At 49.2% G+C, this 17,659-nt stretch overlaps 1 protein-coding gene across 1 annotated transcript; it reads left to right on the forward strand.

The window, feature by feature from the left end:
- Window positions 1-17: 17 nt before the first annotated feature.
- Window positions 18-17,570, forward strand: SPMIP4 (sperm microtubule inner protein 4). The gene is made up of 9 exons (XM_032945628.2): window positions 18-444; window positions 3,026-3,154; window positions 4,479-4,550; window positions 5,625-5,654; window positions 8,306-8,478; window positions 9,071-9,153; window positions 12,613-12,781; window positions 13,549-13,640; window positions 15,248-17,570. Exons 1-9 carry the CDS (start codon window positions 296-298, stop codon window positions 16,112-16,114), a joined length of 1,764 nt encoding a protein of 587 aa, XP_032801519.2. The 5' UTR covers window positions 18-295; the 3' UTR covers window positions 16,115-17,570.
- Window positions 17,571-17,659: the final 89 nt, after the last annotated feature.

The raw sequence follows: 17,659 nt of genomic DNA on the forward strand, positions 1-17,659 counted from the left end.
AGACGAGAGGCCACCCTACCCCGCCTCTCCCAACCCCATCCTTCACAGCCCGGTGACGCCGCCCGGAGCGACGCGGAGAGTCACGGCCGCAACCATCGCCCCCGCGCGTTGCCGTGGTGAAGCCCTTCCGTGCGTGCACGCGCATTCTGAATCCCTTAAACCTCCTCCTCCTCCTTCCTCGGACTTCCTCTCAGCTCCCGTGCGGTTATGTGAGCTCACTGCTCGCTCTTGCCCGCTGCTGCTGCTGCTGCTCGCTGCCCACAAGGTCACCACCACATTTCACCGCCCGTCCACCATGGGTGACTACTGCTGCGACCTCCAGGGAGCAGCGGCAGCCGTGGTCGTGGCGAGTCGGGCAAGAAGACCGCTGTCGAGGACTTTCCAGTCGAGCCAGGAGTTCACGCCGATGCAGTTGCCGCCCAGGGTCACCGTTTCGCCAGGACGGTGCGTGCGAAACGCTAAAACGAAACTAAAAGCTACGTTTGTTTGTTTGCGTTTAACCAGGTGAGACGCACAGATCTACGTCGCTCTTATTCAGAAGCGAACTGGCCACAGATGAGAGCTCGAACAAGTGGCTCATCACGTGGAAATGTATGGCAAGTCGGGCTCTTCGAGAGAGAGAGAGGGAGTCCGAGTTGGAAAACATAATATAAATGTATCGTTTTTAAAGTGAAGTTAAATGTTACGTTTCCCATCGCGTTGTCAAACCGACAACGTTGAAAACCGTTCACCGTTGGCCAGAATCTATTAACCCGTTCCGAGAGTTAGAAACGGGGTTAAATTTCGATTTAAATTTTTCGCGACTGCAGGGATTCATCTTCTCGGTTCTTTCGGTAAAGTCACCACGTAGAATGGAAATAAAATAATACAAATAAAACATAAAATAAAATGTTATGTTTTATTTTTATTATTTTATTATTATATCAGTAGCTCTTTCGGTAAAGTCACGTTGAAGGGAAACAATAAAATAATAAAATATATATATAAAACAATAAAAATTCTCACGACGTTTCGACCATAACACAAACGGTCATCATCAGGTGTGAAAAAACCAACGGCAAGAAACATTTGAAAGAAGTGGCGGTTTGCATTTATTTATTTTTAAACGGTGTTTTTATTTATATAAAAAAATTATAATACAAATAGAACAAAATAAAATAAGAATACAAATAAAACAAAACAAAATAAAAATTTATTACGTTTTATTTTTTATTATTTTATTTCCATTCTACGTGACTTTACCGAGAGAACGAAGAAGATGAACGGGGTTAACGTCACCCTTTTTGCACACGCGAACGTACAAACCGCACGGCGGCCCTAAGTCACCGCGTGGCGCGTTTGCCTTCGTTTCTCAGGCAAAATGTTAAAAAAAGGGAACTGTCGCAACAATTACGCGATTTCTACTTTGCTTGCGAACGCTCACTGCTGACGGAATCGCGTCCTCTCATCTTGATTTGGAGGTTTCGTGACTGAAGGAATCCCATACTCTTTGTTTTCTTTCGGTAAAGTCACGTAGGTAGAAAAATAATAGTTCACGACGGTTCGATCGCAACACAAAGCAATAACTGTGCTTTGAGGTTGTTGTGCTGTGCTAGGTTTTGATCTTGGCCTATCATTGAAGAAGAAGAAGAAAAAACGACACCGTTCGTTGGTACAGATGCTAATATCATACACGGGTTTGGTACATTGGTCCAGACCAGAGGTCGGCAAACCTGCGGCTCTGGAGGGGCATGACGTGGCTCTTTAAGAACCGCTGCTTCGTCGTATTCACGTGGCATTGTGGCTCCTGAATTATTACGTTTTTATTTAACGGATTCTAAAGGAATGCCTCTTATTGTTATTTTGACTGCTGAGCCCTGGGAGGGCACTCCAGACCGATGTAAATGTCGTTGTTGGCACCAGGGCCCTGCTGGTGTCAAGGGATTCATTGGGGCCCCCTCCCCTCTCCAATTACACCCCCGGCCCCCCTCGCCTCTGCGTAGCCTGGCCCATGAGCCCCTCGGTCCCCATCGGTCCCGGTGCAGTTGCACCGCCTGCACGCTCTCGATACACAGTAGTCAGTGGCGACGCGACCGAGTTGGTCACAATGGCTAGCAGCTGTTCGCTGGCTCAGTGCAGTTACAATTCTTCATCGGCAGTAGTCATGGTCAATTCACTGCTGGATTAAGGGTATTCCCCACGCCGTGCCGCTAGAATTTGGTATTTGACCATACCTCACCGGGCTGGCCATTACGTGTTGATGAAGGTTTGTGAGAATTCGACGTGAGCGTGGAAGTTGCATAGTTGCATACATTACGTTAATGGGTGTTTGCTACACTGCCCTCTGCTGCACACAAAGGGGATATATAAAATAGTGTTTTACAGGTACAGTACATATACTGTATACTACAATATTTGTTTTGTATTGCCGTTAGAGTATGAACTTCTCGATGTTTCGGCCAAACCGAGAGGTTGGGTGTATGTTATATGCTCTGTATACAGCGCACAAGTCAAGTAACGTTGCGAATTCAATTCCTAGTTGGGCTGGGATGAGACGTGGCCCATCTATCATTCCTCCAGGGCAATCCGAGCAAAAGTTAAACTCTCAATGCCCCCACCCCTCCCCCCACCCATATACTGTGCTGTGCTGAGATATACCGGTCACGGTCACAAGAACGTGGAATTTCCACCCACCGCCAAAACACGCGTCACCTGACCCAGACAGCCACAGAAAGGAAACAAAATCACGAAGCCCCAACATTCTGTCCCGCGCAGCGTCCACGAGGGTGTTTGTTTAGCTCCAGGGGCTCGGCAACACGCGTGCGGCTCTTTGAAGGGCTGCTTCGTGAAACGTCATTTATTAAAGCAGCCGCCGTCTCTCGTATTCACGTGGCAGCGCGGGCTCTCGAAATATCGAGGCTCTTCTTGTTATTTTGGTTGCTGACCCCCTGCTTTAGATGGTGAATGGAGGCAGGATGTTTTTTTTTTGCAGAAGGCTTCACCGTTCCCTGCCTCCTTCCGCCGTGTGCCCCCCCCCCCCACTCAGGTACGAAGCGGCCAGGGCCCGTGTCCCTCCAACCCCCAGCCCGGAGAGGCCTCCGTGTGGCCGCGAGTCTGGGACCACCGCGGCCAGGGGACATTTGCACTACGGCTTCGGAGGTGACCCCGTGCCAAGGTGCGGGGGTCGCTTGGGATAAGAGGGGCAACGCAGCGGGGTGGGGGGCAAAATGAGCAGTTGCACCCCCCCCGCCCTCACATGATTTTAATAGACAGACGTTGCATGTCAGACCATGACATTTTTCACGTGAAATTGTATACAATGAGCTCGATTAGTCTCTGTGTGAGCCCATCGATCTCAATGTGGGTCTCTGTGCGACTCCATGGTTCTCTGTGCGAGCCCGTAGGTCTCTTTGTGGGTCTCAGTGTGAGCACATGGGCCTCTGTGCGAGCCAATTCGTCTTCGTGCAAAGAATCAATACACCGCAATGTGTCATTTTAGATACAAATTGTGTTTACGTGCCACTACGCGATTGCGTAGTGACACGCCCTGGATGCCCTTACAAATCGGGATTATTCATCTCAAGGGGTTTCCCATGTGAAATATTTTCATAAATAGCAAAAAAATGTTAATTCAACTGGAGTGACTTGTGCTTTAGCGAAAACCAATTTGCCACCTCCAACATAGATAGGGCTGCAGGTGCGCCACTGGATTTAGCAGAAAGGAGCTTGTTTATGTTGAATAACCGAAACAGTTGAGAAGACTCATATTGTTGGTTCTTTCGGTAAAGTCACGTAGAAGGGAAACAATAATATAATAATAGAAGGGAAACAATAATAATATAATAATATTGTTTCCCTTCTACGTGACTTTACCGAAAGAACCAAGAATTTGAATCCCTGCAGTCACGAAAGCTTTAAATCAAACGTTGAGAAGGCGTTCAGACGATGGACTTCACAGAACCACCGCTAGGGGGAGCAGAGAGGTTTCTTGCTATCTATGAAGTTGGTTGATTTCAAGCAACACAAATGCTCAAATATATATTTTTCGGGACTCCACGGCAGGGCAACTAGTTTAATTTGACTGTGTTTCTGGTTTAATTGACACTACATCAATGTGATTGGGCAGGTGCTTGCACGTGGATATACGTTATAAATATGTCACTGCATTTTTATCAGCGATGATCGATCCACTGCTGGATGAAGGCCTTTCCCGAGCTGTCGCCATCTCTCGAGGTCTTGCGATGAAACAGTCGAAACAGCACACGCACACGAGCGGATTTAATTTCATCTCCACGGTAGACACAACCTGGGATTCAGCCATCATCCCTTCCAGAAACGAGTTCTGCTCAACTCGATTACTTCTATGAGCGGTCCATATGTAGTCTCTAGCTTGGGAAATGTACGTTTCTCTAATCCACGCGTTCCTGGCATTGTCCCTCAATGTAATGTAACGTGCGCTGGGTTGGTGTGTACATTGTGTACTCTCTTGCGAAGGGCAGTGGGATTCGCATCGAGCAGTGCTACGATTTGACTCGGCTCAAGAGGAGCAATCTCCGCTCCAACGACCAGCTGTGAGTGCCCGCCGCTTACACGTGTTCCGCACGCCTGTGGTCATACGTGACACGACATGTAGCACACATGCATTGGACACACCCAGAGGGGACAGGCAAAGGCGCGCACAGCCCTTGCACTGGCTTTGCCGCATGCTCTATAGCCAAGCTGTTTGAATTTGCAATCTACTATCACCATCATCATCGTCAGACATTGTCTGTCAACTGCTGGAGGAAGGATATGCAACAAATTGAGAGCATTTGGCGGGCAGTGGTGGCTCTCCACATGCCTGTAATCCAGCCCTGTGGTTGGTGGATCGCACGGATGTTGTGAAACTCGTTTCCCGTGGGCATTGAGATGCCATACCCTGCATTCAACAGGTTTGTGTGAGCGACCAAAGTCATTTTAGATTTACGTTCGTGCAATTTTATCTGTTTCTCGTGTGGCACAGTTGTGTTTTGGGCTGTTTTCTGTTCGCTTAATTGTCCGTACTTTTTTTCTCATCTCGTTTTTGGTGACTCTTGCGAATGAGACTGGCATGGTCTCTTGAGTTCTCTCCCGGTTCAACAAATGCTTTGACTAAATGTTTCGTTCTACAGGACAGAATTAAACGTTTTAGCATAATAAACAATTGTACAATCACTTTCAATAAACCCGGTGTATATGCGTACAATCTTGCAAAGCATTTCAAATACTGTACGCACGGTAATGCAGTACACACGAAGACCTGGTGATCATTGTATAGTCCTTAACACTATACAAATATTCACAAATTAGACGAGATACACTTCCAATGCCTTTATTTTTTTCAATTTATATCTGTCTAGATCGTTATGTTCATCATATTCTGTTTTTTGTACTTTGAGTTATGCTTTGTGGTGCAGTTCTTGTCTTCTAACCCAGGTCTCAGATTACAAAGAGACCTTCAGTCGCAATTGGGTTATTACCGGGTTATAAAGTCAACGGGCTTGATTGAGATTATTGTGCCATATTATTGTGGCACTGTTTCATATCTACCTCAATTCCCGTTTGTCACGAATATCCTTGCGGCCTTGACAGCAGCAGTTTGGAATGCGGTGTCTCTGTCGTTTCAGTCTTCCCAAGCCACAGGAATCGCTCATCCAGTGAGTAACGAATCTTATTTCTCCTTCACAAATCACGCATTTATTAACATATTTTAGTTTTTTTTTTACATTTTCAACCAGTACCCTAATCCTGTAACACGTGACGCATGCACCGATACTTGCTGTTTTTGTATCGTGACCTATGTGACCGTGCATGGATAACTAACATCCGTGCCATGTCATGACATATACACCATCGCAAGGACGCTCGTGGAACAAGAGCCTGACGGCTCATTGGGCCCTTCCTGCTGAAATGAATCAAATCTATCGTCTATCTACATATAAACTACAGCGCTTACAACTTGCATGAGAGTAATTCCTGTAGGATTTACTCAATTAGCGCGGGCGTTGTTGAGTAGGTTTTTACGATGCAAATTTTTGTTATATCAACTGAGATGCCTTCACGATGTGAAAAAGTCAAATGTGTCCTGTAAGTACGCGTACACTGAAAACGACATGGGGACCTGCCAAGTTACACTTGTGGCGCTCGGGGATTTGTTTGTAATCTTTGCAGTTGGTTAAGCTCACGCGTTCGTAAAAAAAAACATTTTCATTCCTAAAAACCAAAGTCGACAAACCAGTGCGATGGTTTCGTGAATTTCACAGACACTCACGCATGTGTCAATATTCGCTCATTCTTGTACAAGTACAAACTTGTACACATTGCCCATACACACACACACTTTTTGGCTGCGAGTGTCCATAGAGACGAGTGCATTGTTACTGCTTCAGGGAACCTTTGAACTTTATATTAAAAGGGTGTTTTGTTTCTCTAACTGAAAGGAAAGAAACACATTGATGTTGTCATCGCGGATTATTGAGGTTGCGAAAAAAACCGTGGTAAAGCGGTGGTGCAGTAGTTAGTGCACTGCGCTATGAACCCGACGGATCTGCGTTCGATTCCCCGGCCACGGCTATCAATGTCGAGTGATTTCTGACCCAGTCTCACCCTCTTCCTCCCCCCCCCCCCCTTCACCAATCCCCACTGACCAGCGTGGAGAAGTATGACCAGACAATCCCTACGTCTGACGCAGGGCCGGATTGAGATTGTGTAGGCCCCCTGGGCTACAGGTGACTGTGAGGCCCCCAGTAATATTTTCAAAAGGAAAACAAAGTTAAAGAAAAACTAAAAAAAATTTTTTACGAGGCTAACAACAAATAAAATTCAGCATTCACAACTGAAATAACTTTTCACTTCATCTCTGGAGGCCCTCCAGCTGGTGGAGGCCCCCTGGGCTGCAGCCCCTAAAGCCCCCTGCCTGAATCCGGCCCTGGTTTGACGCAGCGTGGGGAGGCATTCACTCAGCAGTAGACTGACAAAGCGCTGTAAATTCCAATTCGTTTTTACACAAACGGGGAATCCTAAAGATACAGGAGATGATGACTAGTGGGCTTGGGTTGGCGCTGTTGATACAGAACCAATCGCCTGACGGTGGCTCATGGCAGGAGATGACATGGGTCTCATTTAAGTGTAAATGTGAACTGTAAAGTGTCCTCAGAGACCGTAAGAATTTTAAAGGTGCCAGCTAATTGGTGGCCTCATCTTCATAAACAACACAGGCCCACCCTTCCTGTCCCGTGTACTGTCATTTGACACTCGCTGTAAGCCGCAGCGCCTATGGCCAAATCGTCCGGAATGCGTCAGTTCTCGGAAGATAAGCAGGGTTGAGCCTGGGTATTATTGGATGGATGACGAACATGCGCGTGTCAGTTCTCCGTAGGCGGTTGTGGGACCGTGCTATATTATGGGCAGCAGAGGATAGTGTGGCAACATTTACCGTTGTACCATACTTCTATGTTGCCATCTGCATGCTCTCCCCCTTCACCAACCCACACTCACCACCGTGTTGGGGTGTGGTCACGTAACCCCCATGACTGACACAGTGTGGGGAGGCCATCATCTCCCCGTGGATAGGCAAATGGTAGTCAACTATTATATTGATGTAGTTATAATAGAGATAGGCAGGTGAGTTGGGTTGCACAGGACTTGTGACGGTGGTATCACCATGTCTCAGTGCCTCACCATTTCACCGTGTGGCTCACCACGTCTCTATGACTCACCGGGTCTCCGTGTCTCACCATGTCTCCGTATGTCCCACCACATGTCCGTGTGTCTCACCATGTCTCACCGTGTGTCTCACCACCCAACAGTGCCCCTTACCGTGTCTCCGTATGTCTCACCACGTGTCTGTATGCCTCACCACGTGTCCGTGTGTCTCACCATGTCTCACCACGTCTTTCCTTGTGTCTCCCCACGTCTCCCCGTGTCTCTCACCACGTGTCTGTGTCTCTCACCACTTCTCCCCGTGGGGTGCTCGCCGCGTCCCCGTGTCTCTCGCCGTGTCTCCGTGTCTCAACCACGTGTCTGTGTCTCTCGCCACGTCTCCCCGTGTCTCTCGCCGTGTCTCCGCGTCTCTCACCACGTGTCTGTGTCTCTCACCACTTCTCCCCGTGGGTCTCGCCACGTCTCCGTGTCTCTTGCCGTGTCTCCGCGTCTCTCACCACGTGTCTGTGTCTCTCGCCACTACTCCCCGCGGGTCTCGCCACGTCTCCGTGTCTTTCGCCGTGTCTCCGTGTCTCTCACCACGTGCCTGTGTCTCTCGCCACGTCTCCCCCGTGTCTCTCGCCGTGTCTCCGCGTCTCGCGTGAAGGCAGCACCAGGCGCGCTGCCCCTTCCCGCGGGAGCACCCCTTCGCCTCGCACGTCTCACGCCTGGCCCTGCTACCCTCGTCAGACGCTCCCGAGCCCGAGGAGGGCAGCCACGCAGGGGCCGGGAAGCGCGCGGCTCTGCCACGACCCATCACGGTCCTCTCCAAAACCAAAGGTGACCACCGCAGTGACGCTTGTGCCTCGGGATCGTAAAATCACAAGCTTCGTGTATAACTATGTGGTTGTCAAAATAGACTACCCCGCTAAGTCGGTTCAACTCGTGCGGTTAATTCTTTCGTAGAGCCACTCACGCGTATAATTAGACTTATCAAGGTCAAAGGAGAGAACGCTTTCTGAACTAAACAATTTTTATTTTAACAGGTAAGACCCATTGAGCTAGTTAGCTCTTGTTTCAGAAGCGACCTGGCCACAGATAATAGCTCAACAAAGTGGCTTCGCGTGTGGACATTTATACAGTAGCAGCCAAATACTCTAAGCGCATGTATCTAAATGTGGAGGAAAAAACCGGAGGCCCCGGACAGAAATCCACTTCAATAATACAGGTGTCAGGATTTGGATCGAACCCACGACCTCCTGCATATCAGGCAAAGTAGTTAACATCTCGCCACCGTGGCACAAGGGAGTAAAGTCCCCCCCACGTTTCGGCCGACTCGCCACAATGGTCAGCGTTGCCCTAACTGGTTCCCTGCGCAATCCGGTGACGCTTAGCGCGATGGCTAACCTGGCATATCGGCCTGTCTCTGCAGGGGGTCCCTACCGATACGAGGTCGTAATGGCGGAGCCCGTGGAGCGGTGCAGCCAGTGGCCAGGAGACCACGGTTTCTACCAGGTAAGGCCATCCAGGAGACGACCAGGAGATTACATAGAGCCGGGCCCTGAGAGCCACGAGGGCCGGAGGTCAGAAACTCCTAACAGAGTTGTACGTATGTTGAACTTCTTTCGCACCGTACGTAGCCAACTGTGCTAATCGGCGGTGCGAGTTGTCATCATTGCCTATGGCATTCATGCATGTACAGCCCACTTGTGAATCCACCGCCGGATGAGGGCCTCCCCTTGCCGTGCAGATTTATGTGTCCATACTTCACCATACCGGTCAGTGCGGGTAGGTGAAGGTATGGGTGGAGGGGGGTATGCAGTGGAGATTTATGCACTGACCTCGTGCCGCACACACTGCCTACGACTGTACACGTGCTTGTGCCTGCTGATCAACCATGCAGGCATTATCCAGGCTTGATGATAATAATGACGACATTTATAACTCGGCAAATTTTGCAGACAAGTCAACAACTCGGATGCACGGAATCCAAGCTCAGGGCTGCCCGAAAGCCCTGACCAAACAGATGCTTCCTGAAAGTCAGAGTGCATTTGATGTTGCGGATGTGCAAAGGGACAAAAGTTCCACACCGAGGAGGCGACAGAAGAGAACCGATGTGAGGCTGTAGCAGTTTGAGACCTTGGTGTCCGAAACAGATTTTAAGTGACGCTGCGTAGGGTTCTGTCCCTGCTTAGCTTCTCAGATCGGATGGGATTGGGCGCATTCCAAGTGGTTTGGCCATTCATTCAATCACTGAAGTATATATATGTATATACTTTCTATGCAGGCTCAGCCATGGAACCCAGTTTACCAATAATAATATGTGGCATTGGCTTGCGTACTTCATTTACACGGTGTTTAGTCATTGATTTAAGCTTCATATTAGGCAAAATTGAAATTGATTACGGTTAGTTGCAGTGGTCGTTTCGATTACTATTTCAGGTCCGAATGTGATTTTTTATTGTATTTGACCAACAGAACATTATAATTTATGGTAACTGCCTCTTCCTCTCAATAACTATCACGCATATATTTTCATTGTAAATGAGCCACGTGATTGGAAAGGTAATTTGTTTCGTCTTGAATTGACGCGAAGCCTGGCGAGCTACACGCTGTTTATGAAACGGATATGTACGATCACTTTATTTAAAATATAAAACACAATCGTAACAATATATTAATACATTTATGAGCTCGCCAGTGCCATTTTAACGTCTATACGTGCAGAACATGTCATGAACAAATATCTTGAAATGTATGTATGTTGAACTTATTTTGCACCATATGTAGCCAACCTTGCTAATCAGAGGTGCGCCTACAAGGTCGGGTTTTTTTGCAATTGTGTTGTATGGCTTCGGAGTTCCTGTTTAGGGTTGTACCGCAACATAGTTCAGCCTACACAATGCTGGTAGTTTCTTCACGAGCTGAAGCAAGTGGAGCGGAACGTCTGGCGATGAAACTAAACTAAACACTTTTATATTTTACCAGGTAAGGCCCACTGCGCTAGACAACTCTTTTTCAGATGCGACCTGGTCACAAATGATAGCTCAACACAGTGGCTTATCACGTGGAAAATTATAGCAGCCAAATACGGTAGGAGCTGGAGAAAAATCCACACGACCACCGGGAGAACATGAAAGCTCCAAATATACAAGCGCCTTGGTCGGGATCGAACCCACGACTTCCTGTGTACCCGGCGAGGTAGTTAATATCTCGCCACCGTGGTGAGATGTTAGTGCGCGGTGCAATCCGAAAAGGCATCACGGAGCACCGCGTGTGCCTGGCGAGGGTGCAAGCGCAGCCCGTGGCCCCCGTGCCGTTGCATCGCGTGTCCCAGAGCGCAGTACGAGTGGTTGGTGTGTCGCGCTGCTGGGTGAGTGTGTGTGTACGCAGCCTGATTATCTGAACCGGTTACGGGCCTCTCCTAGGTGGACTCAGTCTCAAATGAGTACCTGGTGTGGTGTGCAAACATCGCCGCTGGAGAGACAACGGCGGCCGTGCATGGTGTTGGCCACCCACCCCCTCGTGTGCCGTGCCGGCCTGCATAGGTGCTACGCGCTAACAGCACTTGCCTCAACAGTCTGGTCAGGCTATATGGGGGGTCTTTGTCCACCGCCTGTGCTCTGTAGCACAGGTGGTGGGTGCATCTGCCAGTTGTCTCAGTCAGCTAACCCATATAATCCCATCAGCCCAGGCCAGATATTTTCTCTTGTTGCTAACACGTGAGGTGGCATAAATTTCGTGGTTCCAATTTCTCTAAAGTGGCCAATAACGGTGAATTATGTGACAACCATTCGAATTGAGTTATCAAATTATTGTTATTTTCTATTTAAATAAATTGGTACTACTGTACTTAAGGCTTTTTTACTTCAAGTGGTACCAATTTATGTTCTGGCTTACAGACTAATAACACCTTGGTCTATCCCATGACTCCCTGCCAGCAAGCCTTCAACACTTCCAACAGTTGAAAACTGTTGAACACGTAGGCTTTCGCGACCAATATCATCCATAATAGAGATGTGTTGGAGAGCCAGCCACAACATTTACAAAATGAGTACGGCACTTTGCCAGTAAACACATTCCTGCGGAGGGAGCTGGTAGGAACGTTGGGTTGCTCGGTCAATGGCCAGGGTCAACGGCGGTCTGGTGTATTCCGCAAATATGCCCAACTGTGAGGGCGGGCACAAGCCGGTGTGAGTAGGTGAAACGTTGAGTTTTATAAGGGCACCACGGGGTGACCAGCCCCTCCCCACCCAGCTCCACCCCACCAGCCCCACCCCTCCCACCCTCCCCACCTAGCCTCTCCCCACCCTCCCCTCCCCACCCAGCCCCTCCCTCCCAACCCAGCCCCTCCACACCCTCCCCTCTCCACCCAGCTCCACCCCTCCCATTTTTAGATGCACGACGGACGGACGGACACAATAATCCCCTGTGGGCTGGTGTAACCAGGAGGTTCCTACCAGTATTACAACTAGCTTCATCAGGCGACGAAGCTAGTTGTAGCTGATGAAGCTTGTTAAATTATTGGCGTAACGTCGTACTCAGATTGTAAATGTTGTGGCTTGGCTCTCCAACACACCGGTGTGCTGTACTAGTGACGAATTGGCATGTTCTGTTTACGTGACAACCCTTACTAGCTGGCTGTGTCGGGTGGTGGCGGGTTTTAACGACACATGTATATATTTACGTGATCTAACCCAAAAAAAACTCTATTATGGAGTTTAAAACTGCCACAAAATTCACCTAGCCTGGCACGGACACTGTTGCGACATGACCCTCGCTCACGGTTTCATTTTGGAGCAGGTGGCACGTGACGAGTAGCCACAGCCGTAGCGAGAGGTATTCTGCACGTGGTGTGCCGGGAGCAGAATTATTGAAAATGTTACCGACCCGGTTGATGTTGATATCCATGCTGTCACTTAGTAGCGATCGGCGATGGCTGCCGTCGTTGTTGTTGTGGTCTGGTTGGTGTAGATGCCCACAGGCCCGGGCTTCCCCAGGGAGGTGTTCTACCCGACGCCGCCAAAGACCGTCGCACCCAACCCACGACCACGGGAGATGACTCCGGGCCCCCGCACGGCCACCGAGGCACGGAACGTGGAGCGCTGCCGCTGGCGCTCCAACTACACACTCAACTTCACCGGTGCGGACGCCGCAATCCCACCGCAATCGCACCGCAATCGCACCGGCTGAGGGGAGACAACACCGAAGCGTTAAGAAGCGAGTGAGAATAAGTAATGCGCACACGTGTGGCTTGTGACACGCTTTCCTGCGAGCGCGTTGTCTTCGGAAGCATTTCATTCGTGTGGAGGGGGCAGCTGAGCCGGCAAAAGGCGATTGCATATTTGCATACACAGTCCTTTTTGCTTTTGTTCTTTCGTCTTCAGGTTTTCGGGCAGCACGTTGATTCATTTATCTGCCTTTCTTCAGGGTTATTCCTTAAGAGCAACGCTACTTCAGCATGAAGTTTCGTTCATTTTGGGCCATGGTTAACAGGGGTATGGTGCCCCCCCCCCTCCCCCCGTTACAACACGGACAGCAGAGCTAATGCTTAAACACTCTCAACCTGAGTTGCAAAGCATTGGGTCATTGTGGAGACAATTAACATACACACCTGCAACATTTCCTTAAAGGCGTGGATTTTCGGATGTAAAACGTTGATGCCCATTGCCAATTAACTTTGCAAGCAGCCGTTGTCTGGGAGAGGAGATGGAGGTTGCCTCTTGCTTGATAATTATTTTTTGGCCTCACCGTGAAGGCATTGTTAGCAACTGGTGGCAATTGTTTGTAATAAAAAAAACCTGCCGAGTCCGAAAATACTTCCTTATTTGTTACCCCATCGTATAAATCACCATATGTCATCTGCACCATATGCAGTCAGTACGGTGCACGCATTGTTATTGTTCATAGGTCACGGACCAATGAATCCCATTCTCTTGGATGATCACCACCTGAAGCTGCTGTGGAGCTTGAGAAGTGGAAAAGCACCAAGCAACAAACTGGTACTGTGATTGAAGAAAGCGACCCCCAAGCGTACGCCATGGTCATTGGCACGCGATGGGCTTGAGCGTGGCTTGAATAGAATAGATCCAAATGATTGTGTGAGCCATTCAAATTTTAAATTAAGATTTGTGGCATGCTTCAAATGTTAAAGGTGCTAATGTATGTACGTATGTAGAAATTATTTCGCACTGTACGTAGACAAACCGTGATAATTAATTGGAGGTGCGGGGGAAGGACAACAAACTAAACACGAAAAGCAGTTCTAAAGAAATTAGTTTTCAATTTAGATTTAAAAGTGCATAGCTCCCAGTGGCTTCCGAATATTGGAAGGAAGAGCGTTCCAGACGGCCCCAGAAGTGCATCTGAAAGTGCGCGGATGCAGTGGTCGTCTTCGTTCGATAGCTAGCCAAAAGCTGACACAATAAAATTCTCATGACGTTTCGGCCACAGCGCAAGCGGCCGTCTTCAGGTGAAAGGTACAGACCTGTCGGGACGACAGAGCTTCAAACTCTTTCACCTGAAGACGGCTGCTTGCGTTGTGGCCGAAACGTCGTGAGAATTTTATTGTGTCATTTTATTATTTTATTCTCATTCTACGTGACTTTACCGAAAGAACCAAAGAAGATGAATCCTCGCAGTCACGAAAGCTTTAAATCGAAATTTAGCCAAAAGCTGTTGCAGGTGCGAGGGTGACCGGAGTTTTCTTGATGGTTTAGAGGGACAGCCCTGCAATTTCTCACTCACGCCACTGCTGGTTGAAGGTCCTCGACTAAAGGGGGCTCGATAGAGCCTCTCCATAGGGTGACATCAATGGACATGAAAGCTTAAACGAGTATGCCCTACGCTGTTTTTGTGCCATATCTAGAGTTCTCTGACAATCTATGCACAATATATTTTTCGATAGGCCACGTGAGCAAACACCACCTTCACCATTAACACTGCCCTGGAAACAAACAGCATGACTGTACTTGGCCAACACTTTGTGTAGTGTCCTTCAACGAGGATGGCGATGAGCTATTATTTGTGGTCAGGTCACTTCTGAAAAATAAGTTAATAGCTCAGTGGGCTTTACCTGGTAAGATAACAAATAGTACATTTTTATATGTATTTCTTAAAGTGATTTGTTTACATATTCTTGTTTGTTGTTGTACATTTTGGATACCTGTGAAAAAGAGCTTTATAGCTCATCGTATTCCTCCAGTATAAATAAATATTCTGATTCTGTATTGATCTGTGCTTTTTAGCAACGCAGTTGTGTTGCTTCTTAGCAACACAGTTGTTACAAAGCACAGACAATATATATGTAGTTTGGAGTCTTATGTCATTTTATTCGTTAACAAATATATTTCATTGGGCTTGTACTGCATAGTACATCCCTTTTGTCAATCCACTGCTGGTTGAAGGCAAAATAGACGTTAGGAGCACAGTAAAATGCAATGGATGTTTTCGCTCCACGGCCCTCTGCCGAAGGCGTCAGCCCCCGCAGCAGCCTACGTGTGGCACGCAGTCACGTACGCACGTTGCACCTATTTCGCACCGTACGCAGCCAACCGCGCTAATCATCGAGAACGTTGCCGATGACCACCGCGTCGCCCTCGCTTCGCAGGTAGAGAGGTCGCTTCCCAAATTCTCTCTTGCTCGGCCCGAGCACGGGCGCACGCCTCGCTTCGTCGCGAGCGGCTGGCTCCGAGATCGCTTCGTGGCGGAGTGCGCGTCCCTCGAGGCCGGCGGAGGGAGTGCCACGGCGGAGGAGGAATCGGTCGAGGACTCCCGGCGCCTCGCCGCCCACCTCCACTTTGCGGATCCGCCGGCGGCGGAGTGCGCCGGGGAGAGCGGTGCCGACGCCGCCGCCGGTGATGGCACGGCGTACGACCCCGGGGAGGACGAGGAGGTGGTGGCGGCGGCGTCGGCGGCTCACGGTCTCGGTGGTGATGTCAGATACAGCTCGGGTGCCGAATGCGGCAAAGTGCCCCCATATTGCCGGCACCTGGCCGACGCCAACGCGTCCACCACGATCCAACCGCCGACCAGGCAGGGAGTAGAAAGGGCAATGCCTCGGTCGACCACAGCAGCCAACGCGGCGGAGCCCGAAATCGCCGCTTGTCAAGACGGCCTGGTTGGTTTCCGTTCGCCGCACGTCACCGATGCCGAGGCGCCGAACGCGCACGAGAATCTTGGTCTCGCCTCCCAAATCCACAAAAACGACGAGAACGCTCCGTGGAGCGGGGCAGGGTCCGAGTGGGGCTTCCCACGGCCGCACTCGGCCCTTGACGGCGCCAGGCCGGTGCCGGGGCACCACCGGGCAAGGCCACAGAGCGCCCTGTCCCGGCTGCAGGACTCCTTCTCCAGGTCGGACGCCCTGAGGCGGCTGCACGCCGCGTCGGGGAGCGACCCCGTGGACCTGCGCGACCACGTGCGGTCGGGTCGACAGCACCACTTCCACGGCTTCCACTCGTACTACTACCACAACTGACGGACCGCCGACCACCGCAGACAACGGTGCCGCGGATGGGGAAAACCTTTTGCTACATGGCGAACGAATGCAAATGTGTGATACTGGTTTCAATGCTCTTTATATTTCCCGCACCTCCGATTAGCACGGTTGGCTATGTATGGTGCAAAATAAGTTCAACATACGTACGTTCAGAGGTCACCGGTCAACGTATCCCAGCACGTCCACTCTTGATGTTCCCGATGCTGAGCTTGGTCCACTGCTTGATGTCACACCGCTTCCCCCCTCAAACTCCATCACGTCCATGCTTTCTGTTACATCCAATTACCATCCATAATAAAAGACCTGAAAATCGCCTTTGGTGGTACTGACGAAGGACGTGTAGTGGTCGGGGTCTGTGGGCTAACAACTCCACCCCTGTGAGCGTGAGCAGTGGGAGTACGGACACGGTTTGCGGTAGTGCTGTAGGTGCAGTGAGCTCCAGTGGTATACCCATTGGGAGGGAGCCCTGACCCATTGCCGAGTGATTGTCACCTCTACAATTGTGACACTGGTATAGACGTTAGCGGTTGCAGGGTCGCCTTGCGATGTCTGTTGCTTAGACCAGACACATTCGCTGGTGGTTTGTGTGGGTTGCTAATACACTGTCAGAGTTCATGATTTCAAGTCTGGGCAGTCACCGGTGATTTAAGCGTGTCTTTAGGTGTAGCACTTTTCAACTTGGTCACAATGACTGCACAGAAATCCACTCTTACATTTCATTTTCAGTCAATTCATGTTTCCTGCTCTTTTCAGTTTCCCACGTGCCAAACACCTCCAAAGTAGGTTAAAGTGAGATGATCCGGTGCACCTCGCGTAGACAATAAATATCTTGAGATGGCACCACAGAAGTCACACTTCTAAAAACCAATGGATACTATCAATTGTAAACTGAGGGCACTGCCGAATTGCATCCTCAGTTGATTGCGCCACGGAGAGTACAGTACAACAATATCTTCGTCTGCAGCCTGGGCTGTAGGAGAAACTGGGGCAATGGCATGCTCAGTTGTACCTCATTGTACGATGGTGAGACTCAAAAAAATAAAGGAACACATCTACCACGAGGTACAATGTGAGAAGTGTGAAAGCCATGAGGTGTATTCCTCCCACATGCATTTTTTAGCGTTCCTTTAATGCACTACTGTTCCTTTAATGCGATGGCAATGCACTAACAAGAGGGGATAATATTAAAATTGCATTTGCAATTTTCATTTGGTGCTGTGATTGTGACACTTTGTAATTTGCAGGAAGGAATCTGCATTTTGTATAATTAGTGCTTAGTTGTTTTATGCTAAGTAAAAAAAGAACATGTATGACTGTATTATTGCCTTGCTCATAGTTGCCGTCTTTGATTGAAAGCCAGACAGATATTAAATGCTTGAACTGTGTTGTTATTTGTCATCAAGTGAATTTAATAAATGTGAAAATTCGTCGAGCACACCGATCAAATCAGAGGTAAATCAGTGACTCGCGGTGACCAGGAACGTGATCTCAATGGCTCACACTCCCTGCACAAAAGTCTCGAGT

This window comes from Petromyzon marinus, chromosome 4 (genome assembly GCF_048934315.1).
Source record: "Petromyzon marinus isolate PM22_M1 ecotype Great Lakes invasive population chromosome 4, UKy_Petmar_22M1.pri1.0, whole genome shotgun sequence".
Taxonomy (NCBI): domain Eukaryota; kingdom Metazoa; phylum Chordata; class Hyperoartia; order Petromyzontiformes; family Petromyzontidae; genus Petromyzon; species Petromyzon marinus.

What these genes read in the sequence shown, in the direction of transcription:
- SPMIP4 (XM_032945628.2), top strand. Translation starts at nt 296, where the DNA reads ATGGGTGACTACTGCTGCGACCTCCAGGGAGCAGCGGCAGCCGTGGTC. An exon ending in GTCACCGTTTCGCCAGGACG is followed by an intron (nt 445 to 3,025) that starts GTGCGTGCGAAA and finishes CCCCCCACTCAG; the next exon opens with GTACGAAGCGGCCAGGGCCC. An exon ending in CTCCGCTCCAACGACCAGCT is followed by an intron (nt 4,551 to 5,624) that starts GTGAGTGCCCGC and finishes CTGTCGTTTCAG; the next exon opens with TCTTCCCAAGCCACAGGAAT.